Raw genomic sequence first — 16,316 nt, 5'->3', positions numbered from 1 at the left:
CTGTTGTTCAGACTGAACAAGTAATCCCCCTATAATTATAGAGTATAGAATATGCACAGTTTTGTTAGACTGTTACTTTCCCTGCGTACACAATCATCCTGGAGGCAGTGCATAAAAATATTGCACTTGGTAAGCATCCCAAGCCAAGATTCTAACATATATTGTAATTTCCGTAAACAAGCTACTCAAGTTATTCAGATTAGAGATGTAACAACTGCGAGGATACATATGTACATGCTAAAGACTAAGTGCTGAACATGAACAAAAACAAGAGGCGATGCAGTACTTAACTGACTCACTAAAACAGCAGCCTACTTTGAACTAATCCTCTTCGAAATACTTCTCCTCAGCATCATAGTTGGCTTCTTTTGACCAATGGTCGTCCAGCATCTCGTCATTATCGATCCGAGAGTAGTCCATATGCTCAGAGTCTTCACCAGATAGGAACTTTTGTTGCATCAAGCTGGTAAACTGTTCAAGCTGATCTTCCATCTCTTCAGCAGATAATGTTTGTCTGGAAGTCCCTGCAGGGGATTCTCCAGTTTTGCTGGAGTCAACCACCTGCAATTACAGATACAACAAGGACTCAGGTCTCAGGGAGAGAACATAAGACTATGATGACGAGACATAAGGAGCACTGACAATGAAAATTGGGGAGTAATTATCGTTAGAAAAGCAAAGGAGGTTCAGGTTAAACAAGAAATGTTTTTTTTTTTCAGAAAGTAAAAATTGCAAACCAGAAACAAGAGAAAACCTAAAAAAATGATCTTGGCATTTGCAATAGACTATGTCAGACTAGACAGAAATATGCAATCAGAGTGGATCTTATTGAAGTTTGTTGATCATTCAAAACCATATTAGAAGCGTCAAAATTAACAGCCAATGCAATGGTCAGATGTGTGATTGTAATTTTTATCTTATTTGTATATCAACAATTGCCAATTAAATGTAGTAAGAAAATAGAAGGTTATCAATATACACCCTATCAAAGAGTTTGAAACAAAAAGGATTTTGGCAACAGAAGTTAGATCACAGATATACTACTGGCTAAAGAAATGTACATTTTCCAGAAATGCAGTAATATATATAATCAACTGCATGCCACAAGAATTGATTGAATGTGTTTTTGCCCTCCTCTAGAAGTAGAGTTCAAGACAAAAAGATTCGGCAGTGGAAGAAAGTTCACTATTTTCCAAGAAAAAGGATAACATAGTTCCCCAAAATGACGACTAAGTGTAACTAGCATTATGTGGTACATATGAAGACTCAAGCGGTCAAGCCATAAAAAGGCGCTAAGAATATAAAGGCCTCTAATGTTTCCAGGCTTCCAGCTCAATATGCCAGTCACTGTAGCCCATGGAAACAAAACCCCAAAAGGGGTTCTTGTTGGATAAAATATTCCCTAGCTAAGTAAATCGTGAAAGCAGAACTTGCCTAAAAATAAATGAGTTTTCCTCAAGTCCATGAATACTTCTAAAGAAGCTATTTTTCTACATCCAAATACTTAGTAGGCAGGCAGTGGATAACATGTCCCTTAGGTAAGTAAATCGTGAAATCAGCTAACCTGCCTAAAACTATATGAATAATCTAGTCCATGTGATAAATTCGATGTAAATCATTATACTTCTAAAGCAAATGTTTTTCTCCATCCAAATACCTTTTAGACAGTGAAGACTGCATAACGAAACAAATTATATATAAGCACAAGACTAGTATTTCAAGGAACAAAGAACATTATAGGTTATAGTCCGAGCAATTCCTAGAGTAAGTTATCAGAAAATCTGCCAATTCTGTAGCATCACAGCAATCAACATCCTCCTAATTCCATGCAAATGGAAGGCTGCAAGCAAGCTGTATAGTAGGCTACTAGTAGCAAGAAAGCAAGCACAATTTTTTTTCACAGTTACACTAATAGGCAGGAGGCAAACCTCAGATGCACTCGGATTCTCGGTGGAATTCTCAGTCCCTCTTCCTTTCTCCTCCATGGCGTCCTCCTCGCTCTCTTCCTCTTCCTCTTCTTCCTCTTCCTCCTCTTCCTGCTCCTCCATGGCCTCCTCGGCGCCACCACCCACCCACTCACTGGGATCAACCCCCCTCCTAATCTGCTCCCCTCGAATCTTCTCAACGATCACGGCCTCCTCGGCCCGCCGCATCAGCGTCTCGGACCACCGCTCGCCGGGCCGCGCCATGGCCCGGCCGATGGGGTCCTGGAACCTTCCCAGGTACTCGTGGTGCAGGTAGGGCTCCCGCTCCCGCATCGCCTCCTCGGAGAAGTACTCCCCCTCGCGCACCAGGCGGTCGAGGTACGCGCGGCGGCGGTTGCGGACGCGCGCGGGCGGGAGCGGGGCCCCCGCGGACGCGGCGCGCAGGCGGCGGAGGTGCCAGCCGACCTCGTAGTCGGCGGCGAGCGTGTCGAAGGCGGCGAGCTCGTCGGGGGCCAGCGCGCCGCCGTAGCGCTCGAGGAAGAGCGGGGCGTCGCGGGACAGGAGCGCGAGGAGGGCGGCCTTGCGGTCGGACGGGGACGGCGGCGGGTCGATGCGGAGGAAGGAGGTCGGGTAGTAGAGGCCGTCGACGGCGGAGAGGCGGGCGGCGATGCGGTCCTTCGCCGCGGGCTCCATGGCTGCGTCGCCGCCTCGCCGTGGCTGCCGCTTCTCTCCTCCTCTTTAGGCCGTTGATGGGCCGGATGGGCTTTGGTCGGTTTCTTTCTAAATGGGCTACGGCCCATGGGGATCTGTACGGAACTGGATAGGATGCCGTGTACTCGTGTCACCGTGAGGGGTCAGGTACAGTAACAATGTTTTATCGTCTTATTTAAAAAATTTGTAAAAAAATTAAAAAATTAATCACTAAATATTGTTTATGTTTTATCGTATAGTAAGAAAAAAATATTAATCGCAAAAAGATTTTAAATAAGACGAAGACTCAGAACATTATATTAAAAAAGTAAAAAATAATTTTATTTCGGAGCGAAGGTAGAAGTTGGTAATGGTATACTCTGGTGTGGCTCCATAGAATAGGCAACGAAAAATGTTAGTCTCGTTCCATTTTTTTTTCTTTCATTTATACTTATAAACAAATCATAGGCAAATATATTATTTAAATATAATATATAAATGATCAATAAGAGTTAACTAAATATGCTTAGATGAAATGAATTACTTTAAGAATTTAATCTAGTTTCATTGATTATATAGCTGTCGATCTCATCTTTTCATTCGTGCTTATGCTTATAAACCAAAATTTTAATTTTTAATCTAAAATTTAGAGTTAATTTTATAATTTTTCACTAAAATTTATTTTTCATAGTTGGATTCATTGCATAAAACTCACTCCTCGCATCCTAAATTTTGTGCCACGTTGCTATGTCATTTAATAAAATTAAAACTATTAGAAAACCCACTAACACTGGCGCAAGTACAGATAGATTATAAAATTTAGTACCAGTACATGGTAAACAAACCAAACAAAGACGGGAACAAGAACAAGGTCGCAAATCCAAAAACCGACACGCATCCGCCTCCATCCATCGCTGTCTGCTCCCACACTTCACTCCCACTCCACTCCACTAGTCTAGCTAGCCAAGCCGCCGCGGCCACGGGCACGCGCCGACGCGGCAAAACCCACCACCTCCCCGAGATCCCTCCCCTTTCGCCGCCTCGCCGCCGGAATCCTCTCTCGCTCTCTACCCGCGCAGCGGCGAGCGGGGCGATGGGGTCGGTGTCCCTCAACGTGCCGGCGCCCCGCCGCGGCCGCCGCTTCTCCTGCGCCTGCTCTCCGGCGCTGCTCAACCTGCTCATGTTCCTCGCCCTCCTCTCCACCAACGTCCTCGCTCTCCTCGCCTTCTTCTCCTCCTCCTCCTCCTCCTCCAGTTCTGCTGTCCACGACCCCTCCGCTGTCTCCGCCGCCGCGGGCGTCGACGTCTCCGCTGCCGCCTCGGCGATCTCCGACCACGTGGCCGCCATCGCCCGCGAGATCGACTCCTCCCACCTGCTGCACCTCCCCGACGGCCTGCCGCCGGAGCTGCTCCTCTTCCTCTCCCCGCACGCGCTCCCGCTGGGCCGCGACGCGCGCACGGGGCTCACCCACATGCCGGCCTCCGTCGCGCACTCCTGCTTCAGGTCCCCCTCCACGCTCGCCCTCCTCGCCGCCTTCATGTCCTACGAGCCCCACGCCGCCTGCCCGCGCAACGCCACCCTCCCGCACCGCCTCGTATCCAAGGCCTGCGAGCCGCTCCCTCGCCGCCGGTGCCTCTCCCGGGGGGCACGCACCCCGCTCCCGGCCTCCAACATGGGCCTCGACAGCCGCCGCTGGGTCAGGCCGCGCCACGACTACGAGTTCCTCGCCGACGACGTGCTGCGCCTGAGCGCCATCAGGATCCGGATTGGCCTCGACGTCGCCGGCGGCGCCGCCAATTTCGCCGCCCGGATGAAGGAGCGCGGGGTGACCATCGTCACCTCGGTGCTCGACAACGCCGGGAAGCCGATGAACGAGTTCGTGGCGGCGAGGGGGCTGTTCCCTCTCCTGCTCTCGCCGGCGCACCGGCTCCCCTTCTACGACGGGGTGTTCGACCTGGTGCACGTCGGGACCAATGCATTGGACGAAGGTGGCGCGCCATCGATGGGGAATTCCGGCACAGAGGAGGCGCTGGAATTCTTCATGTTTGATGTCGACCGCGTGCTCCGCGTCGGTGGGCTGCTCTGGATTGACAGCTACCTGTGCCATAGTGAAGAGAGGAGACGAATTGTTGTGAAGCTCATTGAGAGGTTTGCTTACAAGAAGCTCAAATGGATGGTCGGAGAGAAGGCCAGCACCAGCAGCTCAAAGACAGCATTGTACCTCTCGGCATTGTTGCAAAAGCCGTCAAGGGGTTGAGGTTGAACTGATGGATGAATTGCTCCAATCTTATCACTTGATCCGAGGTACGAATGTACCTTGCAATTATAACTTGTAGTTCAGGTGTTTTTGGTGGCGAAAAAATCGGAACGCCATTTAGGTTCCAGGGATTAGATTGATTCCATTGGTTGTTCAGAGATAGTGAAGTGACTTAAAAATGGGTGAAAAAGAGTACAATTCTTCTACTTTTGTTATTGTGCAATAGGCTGCCATTAGATGGGAAACATATGCTGTAGAGATTTGGTGCTCAATTGGGGACTGCAAAAACATGGTCTCCAAATTCCAATGATGTGTTCTTTCATATCAGGAAGAAAAGGAGATGGAATGATGATGATCATGAAGATTTTCATTTGTTATATGTCTTGTGTGGTCCCTCTGATGAAGCTACATTTTTCCTTTTGGGTTGTGAATAGTGTATTGCATAGCTTTTCCAATGGATATGTTCTTCTGGAAAGCTGAGGACTTGAGGATCTAGATTCCACTCTTTATAAATTTTTTTCTGGTGCTAACACAACCAGAATCCTTTGATCTGTAATGAGGCCTGAAAGGTGTGAAACCACATAACAGAAGAACATGTAAAAGAATATCCTTCCTACAACTTTTCAGTTGGCTGCCCAAAATTATTGTTTGAGCTTATGCTTGGATATTACTATAAGCTTTTCTGACACCAAATATGGTATGGATTATGGACTAGTCATGTATTGAACATTTCTGGTATACTTTGTTCATTTTCTCCTTGACAATATGTCCAATCCTAGTGTGTCACTTGGATTGTCAGCAGTGTGTCCAATCCTAGTGTTGCATAGAGGTTTAGCCATTCTTGTATATAGCGTAGTTAATGACGGTAACAATCAGATCATTGATGATGCTGTCAATGATGAGTCCAGTCAACAGTGTTGACGCTGGTGTTCCCGATGTCTTACGACTATGCGTTGACATTGTTGGTCCAATGAAAAAATTATCTAATGATAAATAGTGTCTAAATGAAAATTTGATAATATTAGCTAAAAGAAATTAATCTTGTGATTAGCTAATTTATGTAACGCATTCATGTAGATTATGAAAATTTCATCTCTCTAATGCGGTGTTGCGATGTGAGCTGTGACGAGCGATGACCATCGATAATATTGGTATATGCTCTAAGTCCAACTCCAATGTACTTTTCAAGAAGGTACATGGAGGAAAGAGAAACAAGATGAATATCTATCATACATTAGAGCATAGGTGCAAGGCTATGGAGGAAAGAGAAACAAAAGAAAGATATAACATACATTGGAGCATAGATGGTAGGCTAAAACACTTGCTGCTTATTTTGGCAACTGGTGTCTAGGTTAAAAATAATAATTTTACTGGAGCATTTGGTTGGACAGTTGATGAATTGATGGCTCATTGGCCCATGTTAGTACAAGTTAAGGGAGATGATATTTTTTAACACAATGGGACCCATCTTAGTTAGATAGGTCTAAATATTGAAGCATATTTAACTAAGTTAGAATCTTATGATGTGTCAAGACTTATACATTTCTAAGAAAATATCTACTAAAGGTGACCACTGTTCACTAAAGGTGACCCTCATGGGGTGTATATATATAGCATACATGATGTTGAATAGGTAGAACTTCTATAAATCCTATAGTCTATTATATGATGGTGTGTATATATAATATATAGTATACGAAGTATATATAGCATATATGGAGATAAAAACTTGTGGCATAAGTCAATTTATGGATGATTTAAATTTATTATATAGATTATCTCTATTATTTTATCTTTATATAGAGGGTTTCTACTCAACTCTATTTTATCTATCTATGATTCTATCTTTTATCTCTAGAGTATTTGTTTAACTATATCTTATTTCTATATCATTCTATCTTTATATTTAGAGCTATGTTTAACAATATCATTATATCTAATCAACCATCTCTGTTAGATCTAACAGTATAGTAAAAAATATGTGCGAAAGAACATATGCGAAATGTTGTTTTGGTTATGTCTTATGCGAAGGTAAAATTTTGAAAAGAATGCACCAAATTCTCTTCAATTACATGTAGACCGATCGAGTGACAACATTTCATCACATTAAATATATAAGAAATAAAGTGCGGGCTCAACTGCTCAAGACTACATGCCACGGCACGACACGACACGGTGAGCAGGTCATGCGGCGCTGTCATGATCCGTTTTGGCACGAAGCACGATAGGGCGCCATGCTAGCACGACACGACCCAAGTCCCACCATCCATTTCTAGTGTTGACGTTAGTGTTCCTGATGTCTCGCGACTATGAGTTGGCATTGGCCGCTCCGATGAAAAAATTGTAAATAATGTCTAAATTAAAATTTGATAATATTGGTTAAAATAAATTGATCTTGTGACTAGCTAACTAATGTGACACACTCATGTAAATTATGTAGATCTAATCTCTCTAGTATGGTGATAAAAATAGGGGTTGTGACGACCACCGATAATGTTGTTATATGCTCTAAGAGCAGCTATAATGTATTTTCCAAGAAAATACATGGAGGAAAGAGAAATAAGAGGAAGATGTACCATACATCTACCCTACAATGCACTAAATGGTGTGACTCATGACTCATTATCTCATGGGATAAATCCAATGATCTAGAATTATCTACACCAATCGAATGTTCTAGATCAACTCTACATTTACAATACGATACATAGACAAATTTCTTTCTATATATTAGAATTTTTCTATAAAATATAAATATATACATTTTCCAAGTATATAGCTCCTATAATTATATTATATAAATGATGTGTATATATACACAGACAATATTTATGACTAATTATATATCACCATTAATCATTTAGTGTTAGATTGCGATAAAAGAACATTGTTCAATGAGATTGCACGAATTTGCCTAATACTTTATTTTACATGAAATAGGAGATGGATCCAAATTGCATTGTATTAAAGAGTCACATGAAGTACTTTAAAAAGATTTCTATTTAGTACATCTTTAGTATACATGACTTAATGACAGGGTGGATGGTACTCATATGACCATGAATTTCGTTCAGTTGAATATGAATATAGATAAATAAATTGTGCAGTGTCCAAACCATAAACTTTTTAATTATTTAATTTTTATTATCAAATGTCAACATACGTTAGCACATGTATGTTTGATATATGACTTGAATCAAATTAAATTGCAATTAAACCTATTTTAGAAAAAAATTTAACTAATATGAAATTAATAATATATGAATATAAATATTATGATACCATAGCATTAGCACGGGTATATTACTAGTTGAAGCATAAGTGCTAGGCCAGAAATTCGAATCACTTGTTGTTTTTTTGATGGATTGTTAGCTCATTAGTCCATATTGGGAAATGTTAAGGGAGATAAATCGTATACTCTATTATATTATGGTGTGTATATATAACATATATGGTAAGATGTATATATAGCATATATGCAAATGTATAAGATAAGTTAGGGATGATTTAAATTTATTCTATAGAGTATCTCTATTATTCTTTTTTTTATAAAGGTTTTCTACTCAACTCTATTTTATCAATGTATGATTATATCTTTTATCTTTAGAGTGTTTGTTTAACTATATTTTATTTTTAGATAATTATATCTTTATCTTTAAAACTATATTCAACTCTATCATTATATCTAATGAATATTATATCTAACCAACCATATGCCTAGTGCGAATTGAGAGCGAGAGCGGAGGTAAAATTAAATGCGAATTAGACGAGATCGGAGTTGCATCAAACCCTTCTCAATTACATGAAGATTGAGCGACAACATTTCATCACACTAAATATATAATAATGAGAAGGTGAGCTCAACCGCTCAAGACTACACACATCAGTTCAGGACTACATGTCAGTTCAGACTACATATCATGCCAGTGTTTATTGGCAGGTGTAGTACACGGGAACAGATCCTCTTAAGTAAGTCTCAGTGAGTGGCTGACTTGTAGGCCCAGGGATGGTGGAGCTCATGTGACAGCCACTTAAACGCGTACACGTACACGTACACGAGCCCTTCTATGGCGCCGGCGTGGTTGAGGATGTTGGTTCTGGGGAAGAAACGTTCTAGCATGGTGTTGAACACATCGGCGCTGAGCAGGCTGTCCGAGCCGGCGTGGTGCGCGCGCCCGGCGGCCCGCTTCACGCCGAGCGCCGCCGCCACGCGCTCAAGCCCACCGCGTATGCCGCCGCCGCAGAACCTGGCCATGTGCTTCACGTCGAGCACCGCCGGCCCGAAAATCGATCTGACCTGCGCCATGAACCCCTCCAGCGTCTCCGGCAGCCGGCGGCCTCCGGTGACCATCTTGGTGAGGTAGGCGAAGTCGTAGGCTCCCGAGAACGCCACCCACATCAGCTGGCGGCATCCGAGACCGTAGCGGTAGAACGCTTCGGCGAAGACGCTGTGGTTGATGCCGCTCCGCTGGAGCTTGTCGAAGTCCATGCCGTGCTCCTTGAGCATGGCGATGGAGCTGGGGGAGTGGGGGTCGGAGCGAGGGTCGAAGCCGGAGAAGTTGAACTGCCACACGATGGGGCACCGGCCGACGGGGCCGGACAGGGTGATGCCGAGCTGGAGCAGCTTGAGCGCGTCGACGTCCTTCTTCACGACGGCGTAGGTCTCGCGCGGGCTGCGCATGTAGTGCCGCCCCCTGCCGCCGCCGCCGCCGCCGTGCACCGTGCCGGGGTACTCCGTGTCCACGCACACGACGGGGTAGCTCGGCAGCATCCTCCTCATGGTGTGCATCTCCTCCTCCAGGTTCTCCGCCCACACGTCCTTCACCACCACCCCGCCGCCGACGACCGCCCGCGGCGAGAACTTCGGCGCAAGCACACCACGTCGGCAACTCTCCTTCTCCGGCGGCGGCGAGCCTCCCCCGAACGACGCTGCAGATTGGGCAACGCCGGCGGCGGACGTCGTGGGGGTCCGGAGAAACTGCGGTGGCAGCAGCGCGAGCATGACAGGGCCGATGACGCCGGGGTAGGCCGGCATGGCGGCTGGGGGCGAAGCTCCGGCGGTGGCGCGGCAGATCGGGTCTCGTCGTCGTCGCCGCCGCCGCCGCCGCCGCCGATTCGTGTCAGCGCGAAGCGACATGCGATGCGAGTCGGTTTGGTTGCGTCGGGCGCGCCCGCGCCGCTGGGTTTTATAGGGCGCGCGGCGTGGCAGGTCGACACGGAGTTCGAGATCGACTGTGAGTCGGAGTCGGAGAGACCCATCTTAGTGTGTTGACTTTGACCGCCGGCCCCTGCATGAGTCCACCGAGGAAGGGTGAAACTGATTAATTATTAATCGCCGGATTAATTATATGGTTATCTATTTAATTATATAGATAAATTAAGTATCTTAAAAATGAACTTAGCAGTCGAGAAAGTGTGGCAGAAGTTTTTTTTTTGGACAACGTGTATTCACAGAGGTGGAGCAAATAATCTATTGCAATAATATGGAGAGCGTTACCACTGTTTCACGTTATAGGAAGGTACGATTATTCTTAAATTTATATATAGATAATAATAAATTTAGATATATATATATATATTAAGTATTTATTAATATAAGGATAATTAATATAACTAAACATCTCGTAATATGACGATATAAATCAAGCTTAAAATATTATTAAAATATAATAAACAATACTAATGCAATATTAAATAATACGAAGGACCAAACATATATAAAAAACAATGATGTTAAACCTAGGGTGATTGTTTGTCTTTCTCATCTAAACAACCAAATAGCATATTTTTAAATGGAAAATTATTTGTGGATAAAACTTTTATATGTGTATTTTTAGCGATCTAAAAACTAATATAGAAAAAATAAACTTTGGTGAAAAACTATAAAATCAACTATAAATTTATGTTGAAAATTCGAAGTTTGTACGTGTGATATATGTACGTGTGTATCTCTGTTTGTGTGTCTCCCGTTATTACATGACGATAGAAAATTGGAAAAAAAAAAGGGTTGTGCAGTATACCTCTTATAATTATACAAATTTAATTTAGTTTTTGACAAACAGAGAGGGGATGTAGCTCAGATGGTAGAGCGCTCGCTTAGCATGCGAGAGGTACGGGGATCGATACCCCGCATCTCCAAATCTATTTTATTATTCTAACAAATCTTTTTGTTTTCAAACTGGAAATGCAATTTGCACTTTTTTTTTTGTCAAAACTGGCAATGCAATTTGCAGTTTTCGTTCTTTCATGCGGCAATGATCCATGTATACAATTGCTGCGTCATCTATATTCTCTGATCTCATGAGTAGTCAGCGTTCATCTTTAGGGGCTTGGGGATTTTAAAAGAAAAGCCTATTAGACATATTTACAAATGAAAAATAATTTACAAATAACATTTTTATATATTTATAATGTGCTCATAACGATCTATAAGTCAAATTTAAAAAATAAACTACAATAAAAAAAACTTTAAAATCAACTCTAAATTTAAGATTAAAAAATCAAATTTTTATCTTCTAAGCAAAAACCAAAAGATGGGGATGTTTGAACAATTAGCATTCAACAAATTTCTGTTCATAACATTAATGCAGAACTAAATGCATGCCAAAATCGAATCAAATTATTTAGTCCCCATTCATCAACGAGCAATGCATCCACATTAAGTCACAATTACATCAATCCCAAAAAATACTCTTATCTACAGAGTAAGGGCCTGACTATCTGCCGACAAATTTTATCAAATTCGATACTAAGTCTTCTAAGTCATATCTTCTGGTGTCCAGATAACACCCTCCTGAAATATACAGCTAAGCATCCTTTCAGGTATCAACATTTCCAACAGCAAGTTCAAATATTTAAGTACAGGCATGAGTATGGCTTCCTTGCTTGCTTACACATCCAGGTTTACCCTGGTCCTCCTTGGTTTGTTGTATAGCGTTCGTACGCTTACACGAGTCTGGTCAGATTCATGGCTCCCAATTGAAAGGGAATCCATGTCATCGTTGATCGTGCGGTTGATCATCAATATCTGTCTATGCTCCATTCGCTGCCTCCTTTGCTGAGATTCCATGCCATCTTCAATCAAATTCATGTTGTTACTGTGCTTCCTCTCTTGACCCAACCAATTTGCTCGCTCTCTGATACCATCCATGTTTGATTGGATCCCGGGTGTATCCTGCTGATATCTTAACTCTCTTGATGGACCGGCAGAGTATCTTTCTCTCTCAGCACTTGCACTAGAGACGGTAGGCTGGCCATGCAAATTTTGCTGTGACGAGAAGTCAGTAACAAGGGCTTGTGCATATTGAGGATGTCCATCTCCAAGAATGCCCCCCCTTCCAGCCTTTCCAGAAGATGGTCTTAATTTAGATCTTTTGCTCCTGTTTGCTTTGTTCACATTCCTGATTTGTACATCAGGTTGCTTTCCCTTGCCTTCATCTGATGATCTGGCAGTTTCTTGTACAGTTGTTTCTAGAGGAGTGATGTTAAGCAATTCCGGATCATCTCGAAAATTGAATGGGCGCTTTGCTGGATCCATCTTTCTGAAGGTAACAGATATCCTGTGTTTAAATTAGTGTGTCAGAGTTCGAATGTTATACGGGTGAAGGAATTGAGTTCCAAAAGCCAAACTATAGAACAGGATATCACAACCTTTTGGACGGAACTGCAGGAACACAATGCTTTGCTACATCAGCACCATTGCCATTTAGGATAAGCACCGACCTGTGAATGTTTGCATTTAGTATATTAGACATAAATAATAGAATATTATGAAAGTAGTCAGTGCAAAAGTTACATAGATTTCATGACGATCTAATGAGAAGGAAACATAACAACAAACAAGCAGAACACCCTCAGCAAAAACTTCAAAACAAGGTCTGAAGTAGGAAACTTAGTAAATAATCACAATGCAATACCATTCAAGAAATGAAATGAGGCACTATAAAGCCCTTGAAATCGTGCATAATCAAGTTTAAAGCGAGAAGTATAATTAATTTCTTAACATTCCAAATAGAATACAGAGAGGTCTACTTTCTACCACAAATACTCTATCAGCACAGGGAAAAGCATGAGAACATACCCAACAGGCAGAGGAATTGCAATTGAACCAGTGAATTCTCCAGGGGCAGTAACTTCTAGAGTAGATCCGAAAACAATATTGCATTCACTGAGGAATGAAACAGTACAGAATGGCCGAACAAAATCATGACTATCGATATGTGGTGGGATGCAATCTCCAGGGTCATATATATTGACAATACAACTGTCTGGTATGCAAGTCGTTGGAAGAACATGCCACTTCACTAATCTCTTAATCATGACCTTAAATAGGCTAGGCATCGGATCAGAAGCAATAGTTCGAATGATGCCTGGTGGGTTTCCATTCTTGTCCTGCTATGACAGATTCAAACTTTAGATGGATTCACAGATGAATTTAATCAATACCTTCCGATGCAGTTTTCAAGTTGATGGAATAAAAGGATAAAACTAGAGTATGTACCGTAGCATAGTTATAACAGCATCCAAATTGGATCGTTACTCGCCCTTTACCACGCATCCACCTTTGGGGTTCCGTGTACGTGCGATCTGGCAGAGTGGGAGGCTTGGGTATTATGCTTGGATTTAGATATACAAAAATACAAAACAACAAGCATCGCAAATAAATAAATGCAGCTCTGAGCCCATGAAAATCCACGTGCACACAGCATTCAAAAAACACAAAGAAGGCACATATGGTCAACGGAAAATGCATCCGAGCGACAAAAGTCATCAACTTTATTATTGAACAACCTTAAATATCAGTGAATAGAGTAGGCTTCCCAATATATAGGCTATACTGCTACAATTCACCCAAAAAGGATGAGAAATTCCAGTCTGGTCCAATGGCTTCTGGGAAGAAGCTACTCTAAAGTGTGGCAAATGTGTTACACTGGGCCCTCAGTAGCAAAACATCACAAAAACTGGATAATAGATAAATTAAATATGAAACAAGCAAGCATATCTGTTGACTGGAATGAAGATAATGGCATCTCATTCAGTCGTGGTTATTTTGGGAGGCACAACTGTAAGAAACACAGAAAATCATACATGTATGTTTCCTTATCCACACTTAGAATGCTTATGCAGCATATAATCAAAGAAACAAAATATACATACACTGAAACATCTTCTGATCGTATAAGGGTTAAACTGTGTCATTTTTGTCCAAGATGGCTGCTTATGCCATGATGACAATACCTAAAATTTATCAAATACCAATATACCATATATATCATCCTGGTTGAAATAATAATAGCTAATCTGTTATTTCCGATAGGTAGATAGATCCAGTGATTTAGTAAACAATTACCTAAAAAAGTTTCTAGCTTTGAGTTAATACCACATAGAACATAACAGAATTAAAAACACATGTTATAATCGATCTTTGGTTTTCTTCCTTCACATGAGAACACCATGCAAGTTCCAGTTCTACAAAATAGAGCTGCCGTGGTGCATATAGACTTCATTCACCCAAAACCTAATTAAAAGTTCATGCTTACTAACTAAGCTCAAAATTAAATGCTTGCCTCCATGATTCATATCCCCATAACAACCATAGCCTAAGAGCAGGTACAATAGCAGGCTATAAACTAGCTGTAAACATATTTTAATGAGATAAGAGATGAGAGAGAAAAGCAATGGGATATAGATTTATAGTCAGCTGCAGCACGGACTTCAAAACACGGTGTGTGTATAACAAGTGGGACATAGTAGCATATGTTTTGTAGATAACTATTGTATGAATTGACTATAGATAAATTGGAGCTGGTAGTTAGTTATAAGAGCAGGTACAATAGCAGGCTATAAGCTAGCTATTAGGGCCTAACCCATAACACTAGATATAGTTTCTATAAACTCCCCATCATCAAGAAACTAGTACTAGACATTACTCTTTCAATGCAAACACCACTATTTCATACTTCAATTTAATGCTACTTATCTCACATGATATCTTGGATGTTGTGTAGAAACCATGTCTCATACAAGACATGGTTTCATTCTCTTTCCTTATTTATTCACTTGCCACATCATATTTCATCCTAGATGGCAATGAGACATGGTTTCATTCTCTTTCCTTATTTATTCACTTACCACGTCATCTTTCATCCTAGATGGCAACTTATTTAATGGTATGGACACCATCCTAGTCATTGGGTTGAGAATGCCCTAAGCATACTTTAAAAAGATAAGAGAGGAGAGAGAAGAGAGGTGAGCTATTAATTTATAGCCAGCTGCACACAGACTCCAAGACACGGTGTGTGTATGACATGTGGGACCATGTACTAATGTTTTGTAGGTAACTATTGTATGAATTGGCTATTAAATTGGCTATAGATGAATTGTAGCTAGTAGTTGGCTGTACTATTGAACTTGCTCTAAGTAACAAAGCAAGATCTTAATTACAACTAAACCCTTGCCTAAAATTCCCCATAGTCCCGTACTCCTGACCTAGAATCTTTTTCAGTCAACCATTTCTCAAAACTCAAGACTTTACATGACAAATTAGCCAATTCAACTATAAATTCTATAGTGCCATAGAAAAAGATCATCAAATCTCAATGCAGCTAAAAAATTCACCTCCAAGTTCCCCACGCTGGCCCATCTCCTGCAGATCGTACACGTACTTGACAATACGCTGCTGCTCGGCCGTGCTGAACACACCGGAGTGAAGTTCCAGGCCTGCAAGGATGTTGACGAGCCGACCATGGACCCTCTCAAAGCACATGAAATCCTTCTTCCGCACCACGCTCCGGAACCGCCAGAGCTCCCGCTGCTCCCTCGTGAGCTGCATACCCGGCCTGCCAGCCTCGCTCCCTTCCTCGCCGTCATCAGCCGCAGCCGCAGCCGCGTCCTCCTCCGCCGCCGCGGCGAGCTCGTCCTCCTGGGCCATGTCCGCCCACGACATCCGCGGCTTCTCCGCCGGCTGCTTCTGCTGCTGCTCCCGCGGCGGCGGCGGTGGCGGCGACGGATCCGACTCCCATCCGGTCGGCTCGAACGGCAGATGCTGCGGGGGAGCCGGACCCGGAGCAGGAGCAGGATCCGAATCCCACCCCGAGGGCTCAATCTGATCGATCCGCGGCGGCGGCGGCGACGCGGGTTCCACCTCTACCAGAGTCAAGTACAACGGGGGTAAGAATCGCCGAAACCCCCCAAAACCCTAATCGCGAAACTATCCCCGGCGGCGGTTACCTCGGGGCAGCAGGGAGGCGACGCGGCCGCGGAGGGAGTCGGCGCAGGAGGGGCAGAGCCCGGCGGAGAGGAAGGGGAGCCACGTGGTGAGGAACTCGCTGGCGATGGCGAGCTCGTCGTCGTTGTACCCCCGCACGAGCGCCATCGCCTCGGCTTCGCCGGAGGCGGAGGCGGAGGCCATGACTTCTCTCTCTCGCTGGCGTGTGGGCCCCACC

General features: G+C 43.3%; 4 protein-coding genes and 1 non-coding gene across 6 annotated transcripts; 2 read left to right on the top strand and 3 right to left on the bottom strand.

Moving 5' to 3' along the window:
• Positions 1-116: 116 nt before the first annotated feature.
• Positions 117-2,669, bottom strand: LOC102712640 (coiled-coil domain-containing protein 97). The gene is made up of 2 exons (XM_040525096.1): positions 1,929-2,669; positions 117-561 (listed from the first exon to the last, which is right to left on the bottom strand). Exons 1-2 carry the CDS (start codon positions 2,616-2,618, stop codon positions 322-324), a joined length of 930 nt encoding a protein of 309 aa, XP_040381030.1. The 5' UTR covers positions 2,619-2,669; the 3' UTR covers positions 117-321.
• An 840-nt stretch (positions 2,670-3,509) lies between these two features.
• On the top strand, positions 3,510-5,551 carry LOC102722126 (probable methyltransferase At1g29790). Its single transcript, XM_006655707.3, has 2 exons — positions 3,510-4,919; positions 5,201-5,551. The coding sequence occupies exon 1, from the start codon at positions 3,709-3,711 to the stop codon at positions 4,870-4,872; it is 1,164 nt and encodes a 387-aa protein (XP_006655770.1). The 5' UTR covers positions 3,510-3,708; the 3' UTR covers positions 4,873-4,919; positions 5,201-5,551.
• A 3,192-nt stretch (positions 5,552-8,743) lies between these two features.
• Positions 8,744-9,907, bottom strand: LOC121054667 (probable CCR4-associated factor 1 homolog 11). The gene has a single exon (XM_040524856.1). It carries the CDS (start codon positions 9,905-9,907, stop codon positions 8,849-8,851), a length of 1,059 nt encoding a protein of 352 aa, XP_040380790.1. The 3' UTR covers positions 8,744-8,848.
• Positions 9,908-10,937: 1,030 nt separating this feature from the next.
• Positions 10,938-11,010, top strand: TRNAA-AGC. The gene has a single exon. It is a non-coding gene; the product is annotated as a tRNA-Ala (tRNA).
• Positions 11,011-11,707: 697 nt separating this feature from the next.
• Positions 11,708-16,306, bottom strand: LOC102721844 (RNA demethylase ALKBH9B). Of its 2 annotated transcripts, none has more exons than XM_015838832.2 (6): positions 16,102-16,306; positions 15,490-16,017; positions 13,373-13,458; positions 12,953-13,266; positions 12,523-12,594; positions 11,708-12,431 (listed from the first exon to the last, which is right to left on the bottom strand). In XM_015838832.2, the coding sequence occupies exons 1-6, from the start codon at positions 16,280-16,282 to the stop codon at positions 11,762-11,764; spliced, it is 1,851 nt and encodes a 616-aa protein (XP_015694318.1). In that variant the 5' UTR covers positions 16,283-16,306; the 3' UTR covers positions 11,708-11,761. The 2 variants fall into 2 exon arrangements, with proteins under 2 accessions (XP_015694318.1, XP_006655769.1); XM_006655706.1 differs by having other exon boundaries at positions 12,953-13,263; positions 16,102-16,282.
• Positions 16,307-16,316: the final 10 nt, after the last annotated feature.

This window comes from Oryza brachyantha, chromosome 6 (assembly GCF_000231095.2).
Source record: "Oryza brachyantha chromosome 6, ObraRS2, whole genome shotgun sequence".
Classification (NCBI taxonomy): Eukaryota; Viridiplantae; Streptophyta; class Magnoliopsida; order Poales; family Poaceae; genus Oryza; species Oryza brachyantha.
The sequence above is the reverse complement of the archived record's forward strand: the minus strand, read 5'-3'. Positions and strand labels throughout refer to the sequence as shown.

What these genes read in the sequence shown, in the direction of transcription:
- LOC102712640 (XM_040525096.1), bottom strand. Translation starts at nt 2,618, where the DNA reads ATGGAGCCCGCGGCGAAGGACCGCATCGCCGCCCGCCTCTCCGCCGTC. An exon ending in AGAATCCGAGTGCATCTGAG is followed by an intron (nt 562 to 1,928) that starts GTTTGCCTCCTG and finishes CTGTAATTGCAG; the next exon opens with GTGGTTGACTCCAGCAAAAC.
- LOC102722126 (XM_006655707.3), top strand. Translation starts at nt 3,709, where the DNA reads ATGGGGTCGGTGTCCCTCAACGTGCCGGCGCCCCGCCGCGGCCGCCGC.
- LOC121054667 (XM_040524856.1), bottom strand. Translation starts at nt 9,907, where the DNA reads ATGCCGGCCTACCCCGGCGTCATCGGCCCTGTCATGCTCGCGCTGCTG.
- LOC102721844 (XM_015838832.2), bottom strand. Translation starts at nt 16,282, where the DNA reads ATGGCCTCCGCCTCCGCCTCCGGCGAAGCCGAGGCGATGGCGCTCGTG. An exon ending in CGCCTCCCTGCTGCCCCGAG is followed by an intron (nt 16,018 to 16,101) that starts GTAACCGCCGCC and finishes TGACTCTGGTAG; the next exon opens with AGGTGGAACCCGCGTCGCCG. An exon ending in CCTGCAGTTCCGTCCAAAAG is followed by an intron (nt 12,432 to 12,522) that starts GTTGTGATATCC and finishes ATTTAAACACAG; the next exon opens with GATATCTGTTACCTTCAGAA.